The sequence below is a fragment of the Streptopelia decaocto genome (assembly GCF_964273445.1).
Source record: "Streptopelia decaocto genome assembly, chromosome: 1".
NCBI classification, from domain to species: Eukaryota; Metazoa; Chordata; class Aves; order Columbiformes; family Columbidae; genus Streptopelia; species Streptopelia decaocto.
Window position 1 is genome coordinate 14,604,111 of NC_138663.1, and position 17,518 is coordinate 14,621,628.

Below are 17,518 nucleotides of genomic sequence, written 5' to 3' on the forward strand. Positions count from 1 at the left end.
CAGCTCGTGAGCAGAATCCTAATTTCTTCCCCTGTTTCTGGCCTTTCCCCTTCTTGCCCAGACTGGCTCCCACATTCCCCTCCTTACCCCTGTCTGACTCCCCTCCTGCAGCTTCTCCAAGCTCAGTATTTCTGCCTTCCTGACTCCCTTGGCCCATCTCTTCTGCAGAACACCTCATTTCTCTTCTCCCAGCTGCTTCCCAGGTCCAAATCTCTTCCTACTGCCATACCAATTCCAGGTTTCATCTTATGTCCACATTCACAGGCACTCCTAACCCTAAACCTCTCATTTGGCCCAGACCCCCTCCCCACTACCTCCTTTCTTTTTGAACTCTCAGAACTTTTTGCCCAACCCTCACTCCAGCCTCCATCCCTCAATTGTTTGTCTCAGGCCACTTCAGGTCTTCTGCCTTCTAGGTATGGCTCATATTGTCTTCATTTCCATACTTGATGGCCCTTTAGGGGACAGGAAGCACAGATGTCCCAAGTTGAGCCCTGGGGCCCAGCCAGCCTCAGCCTGGAGAAAACAGGACTGAGCGCTGAAGGGAAAGATCATCACTCCTCCTGCCGCCTGAGGCTGGTGCAAGTTCAGTTAATTTCTGAAGGTGGTGTATGAGCACTCTGGTCTCATGCAGCAACTGCAGTAGAAGCAAAATGAGGCAGCGGAGCACACACAGGCACCTCCATCAGCATCGAACACAGCATGCTCAGTAGGAACCAAATCTCCAAGAACTTCAGCTGTACCTTGCATTCCTTGGACCCACCTTCCTAAGACAGTCAAGCAAGAGTATTTGGGGTCCACACGGCCTGTGTCTGAGCAAGCCCATGCCATGTGTGCCACTCTGCTGCCCTCCAAGAGGGGAGCGCTCCTGCGTGCAGGGCAGTAACGGTGTGACCACACTGAGGGAGCTCCTCCTGTGCTCCCACCTTCCAGCCAAAGCTTTCAAAGCTCTGACTCTGCCACCAACATGAGTGTGACAGCCCAAAAACCTTGCAGCAGGTGCTGTCCCTTCTTAGCCCCTCCACGGCAAACTTGGGAAGAGCTGGCGTGCTCGCTACATTGGGCTGAGCATGTTTTTTGGCAGTCATGGGGCAGAAATCGAACTTCGTCTTAAGCAAATGATTTTTTTTTTTCTTTTTATAATGAATGCCAGGAGGAGCGCCAATATTTAACTGCGTGCGGCCCTCTGCCGGCACAGAGCAGCAGGCTGCTGCGGCTCGGGCTCTCCCCAGCCTCCCTCGGCTCCGGCTGCGAGCGCGTCCCAGGAGAGGACAACAGAGCGCTGATGTATGTGCCATCGATTACTGTTATTAACTCGGGCTCAACGCATAGGTCGGGACTGCAAATCTAAGTGTCACTGGCATGGGAATGATTATTACCAGATGCTAATTGTCCATTAATATATGCTAATCACTGCTGCACGCCAACATGCTCAACGCACCGAGTGCCAGGCCAAAGCCACTTGACCGGAGAGGAGCTGCCCTTCTCCCCCGGTGCCACCTCACCCACCCGCGCCGAGACAGCCAACGTGGCCCCACAGCCGCTCCGCGTTCACGGCGGTTGTCTTCTCCCCGGCCGCCATCCCGCCTCCCAAGGTGAGGAGCAGCCCCTCATTTCCAAATTCCCCAGCCCCAAGACCTCCCCTGGCGCCAGTTTGCTTCAGGCGGGACACGCCACAGGGGATTTAGCAGTCACAGCCGCGGCTGGAGGCAGACGGATGTTTTGTGAGAGAACGGATCACACAGGTTTTTGAAAGAAACCCCAACACAGGTTTTAAACTTTAAAATCCCTTGAACGTGTCTCTCAGGACACCGGCAGCGGGAGCAGCTCAGCCAGGCAGCCGTTGCCCGGCCGGGAACGCCGCCCGCTATCTGCCGGCGGCGGGGCTGAGGGGAGACCCCGCTGCAGCGCTCCCGCCGCCCACGGCGCTGAGGGGAGACCCCGCTGCAGCGCTCCCGCCGCCCACGGGGCTCCCCGTCCGGACAAAGGCGCCAACGGCTCCCCGCCGCCTCCCCTCACGGACGTCGCCTTGGCCGTGCGTCCCTCACCCCCACGGCGGGCGGAGGTTGCGCAGGGCGGCTCCGGCCCCGGCCGCGCGGCGGGCGCTGTGGCGGTTGGCGCTCTGCGAGGAGCCACGGGCGGCGGCGGCGGCGGGAGGGCGGGCTGCGGGGCGGGCGGTGCGCGGCGGCCGGCAGCGCTGAGCCCCGATAGGCGGCGGCGGGCCATGTTGGTGCTGCCGCCGCGGCCGCTGCTGCTGCTGCTGGCGCGGAGCCGCTGAAGCCCGGCGGAGGGGCTCGTCGGCTCTCCGCACAGCGGCGGCGGCAGAGCGCGTCGCGTCGAGCGAGCGAGCGGGGAGGAGGAGGAGGAGAAGGAGGAGGAGGAAGGGGAGGGGGGATCTTCTCGGCGAGGATGCCCGGAGCGGCTGCAGGGACGGCGGCGACAGGAGCAGGCTCGTCAGGAGCGGCAGCAGCGGGGATGCTCCCGGCTCAGGAGGCGGCCAAGATCTATCACACCAACTACGTGCGGAACTCGCGGGCCATCGGCGTGCTCTGGGCCATCTTCACCATCTGCTTTGCCATCGTCAACGTGGTGTGCTTCATCCAGCCCTACTGGATCGGGGACGGCGTGGACACCCCGCAGGCGGGCTACTTCGGGCTCTTCCACTACTGCATCGGCAACGGCTTCAGCCGGGAACTCACCTGCCGGGGCAGCTTCACGGACTTCTCCAGCCTGCCCTCGGGAGCCTTCAAAGCTGCCTCCTTCTTCATCGGGCTCTCGATGATGCTCATCATCGCCTGCATCGTCTGCTTCATCCTCTTCTTCTTCTGCAACACAGCCACTGTCTACAAGATCTGTGCCTGGATGCAGCTGACCTCGGGTGAGTGGGGGCAGCGGCTCCGGCCCTGGGGGGGGTCTCCGAACCGCCCAGCCCGGCCCTGCCCTCCCCGGCCCCGCGCGGGGGGCACGGGCGGCTCCGGAGAAACTCGCGGCGCCGGCGGCCGCCCGGGCCGGGAGGGCGTAAGGGGAGCGGCGGGTTAAGGGGGGCAGCGCGGGCCCGGGGCTCCCGCCGGGGCGGGCGGGGAAGTGGTGCTCGGGGAGCCTGGGGCGCATCGGCCGCTTTGCGGAGCGCTGCCGGTACCTGCCCCGGGGCGGCCACCGCCCGCGTGGTACCGGGCGTGGGCCGAGGTCAGGCTCAGCTCTGGCTCCTCGCAGCCCCCGAGGAGCGGGGGAGCCCAGATAAATTGTCCGGTTTCCGCCTGTGTACCAACCCGTGAGCATCAGCCAGCCCCAGGGAGGGCTGGCGGGCAGCCCCGGGGTGTCCTCCAGCTCTTGGACTGTCGCTAAAGGTCAGGAGAAAATGGCAGTGGGGACCGCGGGGGCGCCTCGAGTGGGCAACAGGGGGTGAAGGCAACTGCCAGCCTGTTGAAGGTTAGTCCTGAGGCCAGGTTTCCATCTGGGCAAGGCAGAGCCCACTTCGGTTCGGCAGGAGAGGGTGGCGGGGTCTTCTGCTGGCCAACTGGAAGGGCAGCTGAGGTCGCTGGATGTTGTATGCACGAGTTTTGGTTGGGGACTGTTCCCCATGTTCACAAGGTTCATTTTCCTCTGTATGTTAGGAGTGTAAAGACAAAAAAATTCATTTGAGCTGCTGGTTTTGACTGAAGAGGTCTCCTGACTTCATTTGACTTTCTCCATCACATCCAGTGTCTCCCTGGGGAAAGCGCGTGATAAGAAAGAGGGAGAACACCAGGACATCCCTTTTTGCGTTTCCAGTGCTGCTTTTCCTCTGAATTAGTAGAGAACTGGTGATTTGTGTGCAGCTGGGAGGCAGAAGAGGAGAAAAGAATGGTCTGTAGAGTTGAGATAGTAATAAAATCAGCTTTAGTGAGATAGAAAAGATGAATTCTTCAATAATTTGGAAAAAAATAGTCTAAAATAAAAGCATATTTCTACTTGTCCTCCTGATAAACCTTGAAATGGAGAAATCTGGGCTTTGCAGGAATAGCCTTTTAGGGAAACAGAGCAAAATGTCTCCAAAATGGGCTCACAATCACACTTTCAGTCCCCTTAATTGACCTACATTCATTTCAGTTTCTGAGCAATAATTCTTCTGAGTTGTTTGCTGAGCAGCTTCAGTATTATTAAATTTGCCACCTTGTCCATGAGGTTTAGTGGAAATTTCTGGTTTGTATGAAGGACCTTTGACCAGTTCTTTCTGCGATGCTGTTTTTATGTGTGTTATATATATATTTATGCTGTTTCCATCACTTAGGTTTCTGTATGGTCTCTTTCGTTATCACTTGAGGATTGGTCTGCAGTCACTTGAGGCTGGTAGATTTTTGCAGTGAGGCTGGGTTTGGGCTCATTATCTCTACATTGGGAATCCTCTTTGATGCTGGTGGCTGCTTCGTCTGTTCAGTAACATGCATTCTGATATGGTCTTATTAAATGTACACAGTCATGTTGCTTGACTCCAGGCTGAGCAAACTGTTTCATCTTTGCACCACCGATATCTCCTTTGCTCCATTAAGGACTTTTGCTTTCAGCTGTCTCCTCTCCTTATGGCTCTTGCTGGTAAAAGGGGGCATGAATATTCACTGGTTTGCTGCATCCTCAGCCTGTTTTGTTCATGTCCAGTATGCAGTAGGACAGCACAATTTCCAAATCTCTTACACTTTCCAACATCAGAGGTAATGGTGCTTTGTTTATGTGATTCCACTGCTTCATGCCAACAGAAGTTAGTGCAAGGTAGATAAAAATGAATCTGTTTACTGCATTTCTGCATAGGTGTATAATAATGTTTAGAAACCACTGCATGCAGCTGCTCTACAGGAGCCCAACCAGTCTACACCACGCTGCACATGTGCAGGTGACACTGAAGATACGTTTTTCAGGCAAAATAACACAGAATTTTGTCATCCCCATAGCTGGTAGATGCACTGTTGGCATTGAAAGTCAGCAAAAGGAGTTTTACGTCAGCAGGAGAATCACTTCTCAGACTGCTTCTGTCCAAAATTAAAATACGAGGGGAATACATGTATAGCTAAGTGGCTATTGACCATCTCTCCTGGTTTGTACATAAATGTACATAAATTCAGCATTTACCTGACTGTTCATTTCTGTGTTACCTCAAAAAGTTTCTTCAAAGGGAGAGACAAGAGCAGAAAATCCATATTGCTTTGGGTTGCACCCTTTGAAGAAGACAGCAGTGGTGGTGGGACAGAAGGATAACTTAGAATAAAATGTGCAGGACAAGAGAGTTATTATGAGTTCTGATAGGTTTTCTACGAGCTATATGACCTATTTCTGTTATTATTTTACTGTTTTGAGAGTGTAAGTAATAGGCAATAATAAGCTAAAGATGCTTATCTCACAAATAACTATATAGTAATGTCATCTACATATTGCATATAGTTCTGTGTAGTACAGGAACAAAATTGAACGTGAAGTAGTAAAACAAATACGTATGTGAGTATAGCTTTGATTTTGTCTGCTATTATGTACTTTAGTAGTGCTAGTATTTCGTTAGATCATATAATAATACTTAAAATTGCTGTAATTTAAATCTCCTTAGAAGCAGTTTTTTGACATGGACTCATGCTTGATTTAGGATTGGAAATAAAAGCTTAGGAAGTAATTTTTTAAAAAGAAAGATTTTGATCACATTCTGTCCTGCATGAACCATTATAAATTGTCAGCATGATATAGCTCTTGTTTTGAAGAGGTGTTTTTTAAACAAGGAAAAGATAAACAATATCTTGGACACATGCATTTTCAATCCTTGTTGCTGCCTAATCACGTCTATGACATGATTAAGCAGAAAAATCCTAGGAAAAGCTATTTCTTTTGTGTACATGAGGACAACATACATTGGACTCCTTTAAGATTTTGCTTGGCTTAGACTGCTTTTTTGGTTGCATGTGCATAATGCTGTCAGTGTACACTTGATATCTTGAGAGCCAGTATTGGCAGCCTCATTCTCCATCCCCTATCTGCCTCTTCTACAATTTCAAAATTAAATGTACAAACACTTGTACATACACTTACCTAATTTGAGCAGCTGCATGAACACAAACACTTTGTGAAAGCATCACAAATGAGGTCTTATTGCTCTTTACTACCCTACATCTGAAGTTTGCAAGAAACCTCACAAATAAAAATATTTCTTGAGATTTATGCCTTTATGAGTTAAATAAATAAAACCCTTCAGTTCTGTCCTTGAGATTTTTTTTTTAACTATTAGACATTTGTCAATACTTTTTTTCTTTACTATGATGTTGCAAGTTACAGGAAAGAGAAAAGTAGAGAAAGCAAAAGAAATGCATAGAAATATCACACGGACAAAGAGGATGAAACAAATCTATATGTTTTTCAGGAGATACCTAAGCCCATGGCCACAATAGTAGGGCAACTGAAAGAAACAACATATAATAAAACCTCTGTACTTTGCCAAACCAGAGGCCCATCTAGTCCAGTGGTCTCCAACAGTGGTCTCTAACGTGAGCCCGCAGAAGCATCAGAGCGGCAAAAGCTCATTTTGCCCTCGGTGCTCTCTGTCCTCCAGCACTTGTGTTCAGGGATTTCCCGAGATAAATCTTGACATTTAAAAGCTCTTGCTGGAATTTCTTTTTACAACTTTGGTCACTTTTTGAACCTGTATAAACTTCTAGTGTTTACAGTGCCCCAGAGCAAGGAGTTCCACGGCTAAATATATTTCGTGTGAAGATTCAGTAGGGTTTTTTTGTGTTTTAAACCTGGTACCTGCCCATTTCATTTGTTCACCCCAAGTCGTGTATTGAAAGAGGCTGAGAACGTGGCACTCTCAGACACCTTCCTTGTACTGGTGCTGGTTACACCTTCACTGTATCCCCTCAGCTACCTGGTTTTGAGATCTGATGAATCTTTGGCTTCTTAGTGATTCCGTAGACATTAGTTTGTACCACGCCTGTGATGATCCCTGCTGCCCTGCCCACAGCCATTTCCAGTCTACTGCATCCTTTCAGGGGCGGTGGGATCCAAACTACACACAATATTCAAGACAGACAAACCAGCCATTTACACAGTGGCATAATAATATTCTCTCCTTCACTCTTTGTTCCTTTCCTAGTAATTTCTAATACTCACTTTTGCACTGTTAGTGAACAGTGGGCTGATGTTTTCACAGAACTACCTATTATAACCCCAAGATCTCAGGCGTGAAGTGGTAATAGTCACCTTGGAGCACATAGTTTTTTGTAGTTAAGTTTTTTCCTCTCAAAGAAATGACTTCCTATTTGTTTATCTACATTGACTTTAATTTGCCTTTTCATTGCCTAGTCAGTATTGTAAAGTCTTCGTAGGCAGCCCTTATCTTAGCTACCCTGAATGAATATCAGCAGCAAACTTTGTCACCTCATCATTTACCCTGTTTTCCAGCTCATTTATAAATAAGCGAGCAGCTCCCAAGTTCCAGCACAGATCCCTGCAGGACTCCACCATTGACCTCTCTCTGCTTGGAAAATTGACAGTATTCTCCTACCATCTGTTTCTAATTATTTATCCTTGCAAGGACATTTATTTTTACCCTCTGGGAGTTTAGGTTTTTTAAGAATTATGAATGACAGATTTATGAAATGTCTTTTGGAAATCCAAATGGACTGGCTTAGTTAAGGAAGATTTCCATGGTATGCAGTATTTTTTACTTCTTTGGAGAACTCTAGTAGTTTTGTGAAAAATGACTTGAAGTAGGTGTGTGTTGGCCTTACCTTACTTCCTTTCATCACACAAATATGCCATGTTTTTGCAGGTGCTGACATACTCTGTTGTCTTTCATAATTCTTACCAATTTATGTGGTTCAAATACCAGTCTTTCTGTGGTTCCCCGTGTTTTCCCTAGACTTGTTTTAAACCAGTTTTTAAAACTGGTTTTATATTACTCAGTTGCTAGATCTTTGGAGCCAAAGTAGCCATAAGAGAGAGGTTATTACATGCCACAGTTAAAAGTTCATTTAAAACAGCGAATTGTTTCAGAATGAAGAGATGAAATTCTTCATTGCAGCTGTGTTGTTTGCCTTTATACTTGAAATCAGTCTGCAGGACCAGGTGACTTTTATATAAAAAGGCTTGACCTGGATGCTCTTGGAGCCTTTATTATTGCTGTTTGTCAGATCTTGGTGTAGGGGTAAATTCCTGAAGGCTAGAAAAACACCAGTCTTGTGCCAGTGTTTGAGCAGAGTGTCTAGTGGAGTCAGACAAGGATTTTGTTTGTAGCCTTGATATCCTTAACAATTAGTTGAGAGAATAATATACATTTATGGCTGCTGAACTTTGCATGTGGCACAAAAATTATTTGTTTAATAAATTATAGTTATTTGTTTAATAAATTGTTGTAAGGATAGCCAATTCCATAGATAGATTTGGATGAATCAATAACCCGGGCTTGTCTCAGCAGCCTGTATTTTAATACACCAAATGCAGTGTAAGTTTTCTGGCGATCAAAATGTAGGAGGCGTTGTACTGATGGGAGAATTATGGAAATTATGGTTTATGGAAAACAGTTATTTAGAAGAGAAATTAGAGGCTTTGCTAGATGGGCATTTGCATGTGAGCTCTCACTGCAGTGCCGCGCTTAAGAAGTGTATGTAAAAAGCGGGACTGCCCTTGCTCACAGTGGTTCCAGTGCCTGCTCTGGCCAGGTCAAACATCTGCCAAGACGCCCTTTCAAGTATAAAGTAGGGAGGATTTTCAGGACTGATTTAAATAAATAAAAGAAGAACTAAAAGGGTGATTTTTCTTGTTCTTCAAAAGAAGATTAAAAATTGACAGATTATGGTATATGAGGACCTACACAGGGGATGATTTCAAGTCGTGCAGTCTCCTTAACTTGACAAAACCACAGTTACATAAATTTGCATCAGCCGTGAGGTATATGCATTTTTAACCTGTAAAGCTAATTTGTTAATTATCTTTACAGTGGTTTCTTCTTCACTTTAAGTCTTTACATAAAATTAGGTTCCTCTTTCCAAGGGACACGGCCTACCTCACCAGAAGCAAAGGACTTTAACCAGAACTGCTGCCAGCTTCTGTTCCCAACATGTACTCCAGCTGTAAAGTAAGAGACACACACGAGGCCAAAGGGAGAGCATGGCAAGTCCAGGAACATTGAGCAGGTTTTTGAACTGAGTTTCAGCATTGATGCTGACTTTAATATGAGCATTAACACCCACCACCCCACCTGCCGGTTGAGTCAACTGAGGTTATTTAGTGGTCTGTGAGCAGTAGTGGGTGTCAGACCTTGCAGGAAAAAATTCTGAAAAATCAGGGATACTGGAGCCTCTGACCATGGTAAAATGAGGATTGCCTCCATGTCTTGTGGAAATCAGGTGCTGGAAACGACTGGGCGGGCAGAGAGCAAGAAAAAAGCTGAGCCCTGTTTGTCAACAAATAGACTGTATCATCAAGCCTACAAGGACATCTCCTACCTCAAGTGGGCCTGGTGCATGTGCTTTTTTTCCCAGAGGAGAAATCATGCTCTCAATATGATTTTCTGTCCATTCAACTCTAGAAGGAAGTTTCCTGTTGGATTTAACAGGGATTCCCCGGGCCTCCCACATCCTTGGGAGTGCCCCGTGGTGGCCTCGGCTGTGCTGCTGTCACCCCAGCTGCGATGGGTGTTGCCAGACCGGCTTGGGAAGTGCTCCTGTCCCAGTGGGAGTGGGGAAGGCAGCCGGCCAGGTTGGAAAGATGAAGAACTGAAGGTTTTATTGGGAGGTTGTGGGTGAAACAAGTGATGAGGCTGTGCAGCCTTTTGGTTTCATTACTTTGTTTGAAGTCAAAATTTTCACTTATTTCATGCTTTGGCTATAAAAATGAAGGTAAAAGGTGTATCCTTTGAACTGTCAAAATGAGGGAGGAATGCTATGCTGTAGTGTCCCCTCTCCAAGTAATTTCTTTACCTAAATACCCTCTGCCCACGACATCACAGGTTCTCTCCTGCACCCCATCATCCCTTGCCTTTGGCAGCTAAACTCTCCGACTCCTCACAGGCTCTTCATCTGTGTAGTTGACAAGGACACAGCACTTATAGCTGGCAGAAAGCTATTTGTCTGTTGATTTGATGTCCTCAAGCTGCCACCTACGTTTGTTAAAGGATAAACTTATCCTTGTCTTTCCACTGGTCAGAATTTGGGATCCTTTCTCTGCCCAGGAACCAGCTTTTTCACAGAGCTTGCAGAAGTTTATTATCTTGGAGGCTTGTAGCATCAGTCAGATTTGGCTGAAATTGGTCATCAGACTCAAAATCACACAGCTCCATCAGGCTAGATCCCAGAGGGAACCTGACTAAAATGTATCATGTAAGAAGTGTATATCATTTATTTGTATGAGTGATTTGAGATTTTGATAGCAAAACTTGGTTTTGAAGGATAAAGATGTTTTGGGAATGGAGAACAGATATTTTCCTTTGTTTTAGAGTGTAATAAAAATTACAGCATCTTATAACTCTCCCAATTGCCTTTTATGAACATCCTGGGAGTTGTGGTCCACTGTTTGAAAAACACTAAAATAAAAGAATAATAAGATATAAAAGGAAATGCATGAAGTTATCCAGACGATTTGAGGACAAATTCCATTTCACTGAATAAAATATGTATGGGAGGGGAGAAAGAAACTGGAAGAGAATTTAAAATAAGAGGATATCACCTATTGAAATGTGGGGAGCTGAGAACTTGCATACATTGGGAAAGAGAAGTGGGAATGGGAGTTTGGGAAGCAGCTGGTGTTGGCACAGTTCTACTTTCTTGCACCTGAAGGGGCTTCGCTGGCATAGGATACGGCTGCTGCTGAGTTCTTTCAAAAATTCCTTTTAAAAGTTTCATGAAGAAAATTGGTATATAGGAAAATGAAACCAGGAAGAGGAGAAACATATGGATATTATCAGATGTAGAAGGCATGGAATAGAAGAAGGCTAGATTTCAAACACTGAGGTTATTTTACCTTTTGAGAAGTGAACCTTTTTAGCACTGTGGTATAAACAGCATTAGCTTTGATCTTGCAAACATAAAGACAGCAAACATATCAGAACAGAGAATCTGTGGTGTGATCAGACTGTGTGGACTCAATATTTGAAAACTGACAAGATCCAGCTGTGAGGAATGGCAGGGTCACAGGAGTGAAGCATCACAAAGGAAAAAATAAAAACATTTTTTCTCAGAAACGGTGAAATGAAAAAAAGGCATGAACAAGCCTAGAGCCTGAAAAGTCTGCAGAATTTGATAACATCGGTTGCTATCAGCATTGTTAAAAATGCAGTGGCAGCATGACAGAGTGAATAGCTATCATAGAATATGCATTACTGTGCGTAACAGTGTGCAAATCCCAATTACTAAGGGAGAATTATGGCTAGAATCCTTAAGAAGAGGAATATAATAGACTTCAAGATCTATCTATTCTAAGAAAGATATCATCCGTCTTCATGCTGGCGTTCAGAAATGCAGAAGGCTTGAAACAAGCTGGCCTTAGAATAAGAAGGTCAGATGTACCAGGGGAAAAGGTTCCTTTATTTTATCCTTGAGAAGCCAGATGCAAATTTATGAATTTCATTGATTTTAAAAGGTAGCTGATGGCCTCTGTGGAGAGCCTCTTTGACACAAGCACATCATGTGCTATTTCAGAGAATATTATTCAATCAAGTAATTGAGACTGCGTCAGAAGGAGAGAGCTACCGAATAAACGGTTTGAAATGAACTATTACAAACAGTTGATGAGTTGTCACTCTTTCCACTTTCCTTATTTTTCTGGTTATCCTTCACAAAGGAAAAGTTTATTGAGAAGAAAGCTAGACATGTTTTACTTGCAATATCAAATACAAATACTCTGAGTTGAAACGTTTGGAAAAAGCTACCTTTGAAACCTTGGGAGGTTCTTTTGTTTACTGGTAAAAGTCAAAAGTCACTCACCTTCCTTGTAGAAGCTCATTAGGTGATCGATCTCATGCAATGAGCATGGCCAGAATGTGTCTAGTACTGCCCTGCTAGTCTGTACCTCTGCAGCCTCCACCCTACAGTACTTTATTTGTCATGGTGAGCTCTGTGTGCAGCCGAAGTGTGAATAAAATAGGACAAGGTCTCCTAAGGTCAGGGAAGATTTTAGCAGGGAGGGGAGGAGGACAGGCTGGCAGCCTCGTATTTTGCTCCTGTCCAACCTCCTGCCTCTTCCTCTGCAATAACGGAGCAGCTGTGGAAAAGCAAATGCTCTTCAGGTCTTTGTAACCTGGAGTCTCCCATTATGGGCAAGAGGAGTCTAGGAGAGGGTTGTCTTGCAACAGCCCAGATGACAACGTGTAAGTGTGAAACATCTACATAAATGATCATGTGCTTCTTGGAGATTAACAGTCTTCAAAGTTATGCTCAGGCTTTTCTGTATATAGCCATCTCCTCAGCTTGCCAGGGCCCAGCAGAGGGATGCAGTGGCTACGCCTGAACCTGCAAATTAAGCATGTCCAGAACCACCCTGTGGTGCACAGTCAGCTGGCCCACTGGCCAGTGTCCATACTATTATGTTTTTTTACCTTCTAAAATTTGGTCACCAGACTCATATGGCCTGTTGGGAACCATTCCTGGCATGTCCTACCTTGCAAACTGTGCCCTGGCGATATTTTGGAAGATTGTTAGTTGGAACAGAGTAAAACCACTCCTGTGACACATGCTGTGGGACAGTTCTAACAATTGAATAGCATAGGCAGCTGAGTTTCAGTGCCTGGGAATGCTCCCTGGCACTGCTTAATGTATCTGTGTATATATAACAAATATGTAGCAAAGTCTCAACGAGGAGCTCAAGAATTACCTGTGCAGGAAAGTTAAAGTGATATGGGAATTTAAACCGATTTATAACTGCAACTAGGTTCCACAGTATTAATTTCCGGTTTTCTTTGTTTAAATTAACAATAAAAAATCTGTGGATAAAAATTTGCACGAAGGGTAGTTAGCTTTGAAACTAGACTTAGTAATGATCTTGAAAAAGAAAGATGTTTCTAAACTTTGGCAAGAGGAAGAAGTGATCAAAACTATAGAACAAGGCACAAAAAAGCTTTTTACCTAGAGATAGTGGGAGAATGTTATCCATGAGCCTAAAAATCATAAACAAATCTTCTCTCTCATGTAGACTGTGTGTTTCAAAATCAGATTTTCCCCAGGTATCTTCAGCCTGGCTAATACATCTTTGAACACTATAAAACTACTATGCATTTAGTCTTTGGTTGAGAGACATTCAGTGTAGCTTCGCAAACAGTTAATTTGAAATTTTAAGATTAATTCCCTGAAAGAAGTATTAGACTTTCTACGAAAATAAAATTATTCATCCTTGTAGCTTTATGTTCCTCTAAAGAAAGTTAATTATTACCTGGTTGCTGTGTCTTAGTATTTAGCCTTCCTGTTACGGGTGAAGTAATATTAGAACATCAGTAAAATAAAAAGCTTGAAATTGCAATTGATGGTCATTATACTAGAAAAATATACTCCAAAATAGTCCAAATGTGCTGATGGCTTACCAGCCACAGTCGCTTGCATTTAGTTCCTGTCAGGCATTTGTATTTGATCAGATTCATCAGTTACTGTGGCATCATCAGCTGCCTCATCAACAGTAATTTCTGAGCTGACACTTCACTGTCTGCCAGACCTGAGGAGCGAGGCGATGGTGGTGACATGGACACGCTGGTGAGAGGCCGTGCAGCTGAGGATGGGTGACAGTGAGAGAGAGGGGACCCCAGGGAGAGAGAGGACCCCAGTGTTCACCAGAGGATGGCAAAGGGATGTCAGTGCAACGTGGCTGTGCAGAGGGCATACGTGATCCTGCCGTGTATTTCGTGAAGTATTTCTAGGTGATTTAGGGCAATGTTGACATCACTACAGGATGCACTGTGACATTACTGTGTTCAGTTCTGGGGTCTCCAGTTTAAGAAAGACAAGGAGTTACTGGAGGGAGTGCAGCAGAGGGCTACAAAGGGTCTGATTTTGGGTCTGGAGCATCTTTCTTATGAGCAAAGAATGAGAGCTGGGTCTGTTCAACCCGGAGAAGAGAAGGCTGAGAGGGGATCTCATCAATGTTTATGAATATCTCAAGGGTGGGAGTCAAGAGGATGGACCAGACTCCTTTCAGTGGTGCCCAATGATGGGATGAGGGGCAACAGGCACAGACTGAAACACAGGAGGTTCCATGAACATGAGGAGAAACTTCTTTACTTTGAGGGTGCCAGAGCCCTGGAACAGGCTGCACAGAGAGGTTGTGGAGTCTCCTTCCCTGGAGACATTCAAACCCGCCTGGACACATTCCTGTGTGATCTGCTCTGGTGAACCTGCTTTAGCAGGTGGGTTGGACTAGATGATCTCCAGAGGTCCCTCCAACCCCAGCCATTCTGTGATTCTGTGATTTCATGTGGAATTCTGGATGCTGGTGTCCAATTCTGGCTGAGATGGCAATAGCTGCAAAAAGGAAAACCAGTGACCGGTGATATTTCTTGCAAGGACAAAACTAGGAAAGCTTGGTTAGCTTAATGTACAAAGAGGAAGGTTGATAAGATGCCCATGACTTCTCTCTAAAAACACATGGAAGGGCTGAGAAAATAAGTAAGGAAAAAGAATGGCTCAAGCCAGTGATTTTCACTTTTATTTGATTTCCTAACCTTTTCTCCAAAGATGATGCTACATGCCCTGTCGTATTGTTAGAGCAAATTACAGTCCGTTAGGCCTGCTTTGCTTCATGACACTTTAAGAATCTCGGAAGTAGTTTATGAACCTCTCAACTTGTGGCTAATGATGGGACAAGAACAAATAGATATTATCTGGATATAAATCACTTCAGCCTGGAAATTAAAAGAAGGTTTCTAACTATTGAAGCAGCAAGGTTCTGCAACAGCTTTCTAAAGGGAGGAGATTGGGTAAAATACTGAGCTGTATGCTGGAAACAGGTGAGTGTCTGATGGAGATTACAGAATGGGGTGTTTGTAACAGCATGCCTTGTTCCTGTCTTTCTCATTGCTCAGGACTAATTCATCTAGGTGAATGCTCTTTTCTACTCCCATTTGTTCTGTTTTTTTAAACAGTGGCTTAAACCTATCTCAGTGCCTTCTAGGATTAAAAATAGACAGTGACCAAGATCTGTAGGTCTATCAAGTAAAGCTTCATTCCTGCCTGGCATTCTGACCAAAGAAGCCATGGCTTTCCTTTTATTCCCAGCAAAACTGTAAAACAGTGTCAGCAACAGCTGCTGCAGTCATGTGCTTCACCCTTTATGTTCAACATTTTCATGACTTGGATATTTAATTTCCTTTAAGAAAATTAATTTTATGTCAGCTAAATACTCATGTTTAAAACTGAAAGTAGTTGAAAAATAAATCTTTAGAATATCCTAAAATGCCAGGGTTTCAGGAAAAAAACAGTGTACAAATTGTCGATTCTATGACCAACCTGAGATCTAGTTTTGCTAAGGATATTTCCTGAAGAAGTTGTCCCTTGTTATCTCTCCATGCACATAATTATTTTGTGATGCCATGCTGCTATGTTAAATAGCTAAGAAACGTGTAAAATCTCTTCATCTTGTTGCTATGCTACTGGATGCTTCATTTCTCGTGTGAATAGTTTTGTGTCAAAGGCATTGGGTTGTAGAAAGAACGGGCTGATCAAATGGTTTTTGCTGATGCGGGATGCGAGGTGGAGCAACGTGGAATTCCCTGTTCCACCCTTGCTGCCTCCTCCTCTGCCTCCTGTGGCCGGCTGAGACGGGGAGAGGAGGGAGCGCTTTGTCCGCAGGATAAACAAGTCTTCAGTGCATCAAACAACTGTATGTAAGGCACAACCCGAGCTTCACATTAAACACCTTTAATCTTGTACATTTCTACGAAAGCTACTGCATGCAGCATGCATACTTAAAAATATCTGTTTGGGACTTTACACCCTTAGGGACGGATCTGCAGATACAAGTATCTGGATTTAAATTTAGTTTTGCTGAATTCAGTGAGTTTCTATGTGAACCTAAGATGATATATTTAATAGCTGAGTGTTAAACATATAACACAACATTTCATTTAGTTTAAATTATATGGTATGTTGGAGGAATTGTGCTGAGGCAAAACTAAGATTGTCTAGGAAATTTTAACTGCATTTTTGTCTCTTCCCAAGAGGCATAATTTTTTTTATTCCTTGGGGTTGCTTTTTCCGTAATCAAGTCTGAACCAAATGCAAAGCACACTTGTACAGACAGCTCAATTTTACTTTCCATCAGGGAATGGGTAAGCATAGACACAACAGCAGGTGTGTGCCAGAGAACGTGCAGTGAAACACCTGACTAACCACACCTGGCTTAGCCGGTCAGGCTGCCGCAGGCTGGGATCAGCACTGGCCTTGGCCAGGCCAGTCCAGTGTTTCTGCAGTGAATCCAGGAGCGTTCAGGGTCTAGGATATGATGTCAATCTGTGGAGGACAAGCCATCAGAATTGTCTACATCCAGGTTTTGGTCAAGAGTGCGTTTTTAAAGTTAATCTTCCAGTTGCCCCAGCTTACTATTATACAATTTGATTCACATTGTGGAGCAGTCTCGGGATATGCAAACTGTGTTCCTTTCTGAATAAACTGAACCAGAAGTCATCCTGAAGTACACTTGGTGCACTTCTACCACTAACGTGGGTTCCCTAGACTAGGGCTGGTCCAAAGTGAAGCCTCTGAAACACACGTGTTGTGGATATTAGGTCCTAAGTGCTGTTTCACTTTTTAGATCCACTCTGTTACAATGCACAACTTGCTCACGTAGATATAGACTACGCTTTCATACATTGGAATTTATTAAATTAAGCTTGCCTGTTTCTTGGATTTATAAAGTTAAGTTTAGTGACAATTAAACAAGTATTTTGTTCTAAATTAGCAATATACTGTCAATCATAGCTCCTTCTTAATATGCTTCTGTCTGAGATTAAATAAAGCCACATTGTCATAAATGCAGGTATCAGAAATATGATAAAGGAATTTGAATTACCTGATGCTGAAGGAGATTAGTGGTTAGTGTTTCAAGAGCTGTAAAATGGGTATTGACAATTGCTAAACAAAGCCGTTGCTATTTATTGCTTCCATTTATAGTACTAAAAGTCAGGTTCTAATCATTTAAGCAAATACTTCAGTTCTGCAGAGCTTCAGTAATACCTGTCAGAGAGGAATAAATGCCAGTAGTAATGCATACCTAACAGCGTTTTCTGAAAAATTTTAAGAGCATAAAATGAAACTGTATTAGTATTTTTTATACAAGTTCTGCATTGCCTTAGTTTTTGATGCTGCATCCTCAACAGACATTGTGGTAGGTCGTTAATTTGTATTTGGATTTAGCCAATTGAGAATAGGAGCAAGGAAAGTAATTGTAAATGAATGCTCATTCTTTTGCTCTGCAAAATAATGCATTTAAACTGTGATTTCTCAAGCTCTTCTAGAGTACATTATGGTATTATTGTGCTGATCTAGAATCTGCTGGTGTCAGGAAAAAGCTGCCTGCCCGTTTCAACAGA

At 44.8% G+C, this 17,518-nt stretch overlaps 1 protein-coding gene across 1 annotated transcript in view; it reads left to right on the top strand.

The window, feature by feature from the left end:
• Positions 1-2,409: 2,409 nt before the first annotated feature.
• The window catches only part of LHFPL3 (LHFPL tetraspan subfamily member 3), a gene marked incomplete at its 5' end in the record, with an annotated part of 243,615 nt that continues 228,506 nt past the window's right edge, over positions 2,410-17,518 (top strand). The window contains one exon of the mRNA XM_082062601.1: positions 2,410-2,878. Coding sequence (XP_081918727.1) covers positions 2,410-2,878 — 469 coding nt within the window. The remainder of the gene's footprint in view (positions 2,879-17,518) is intronic.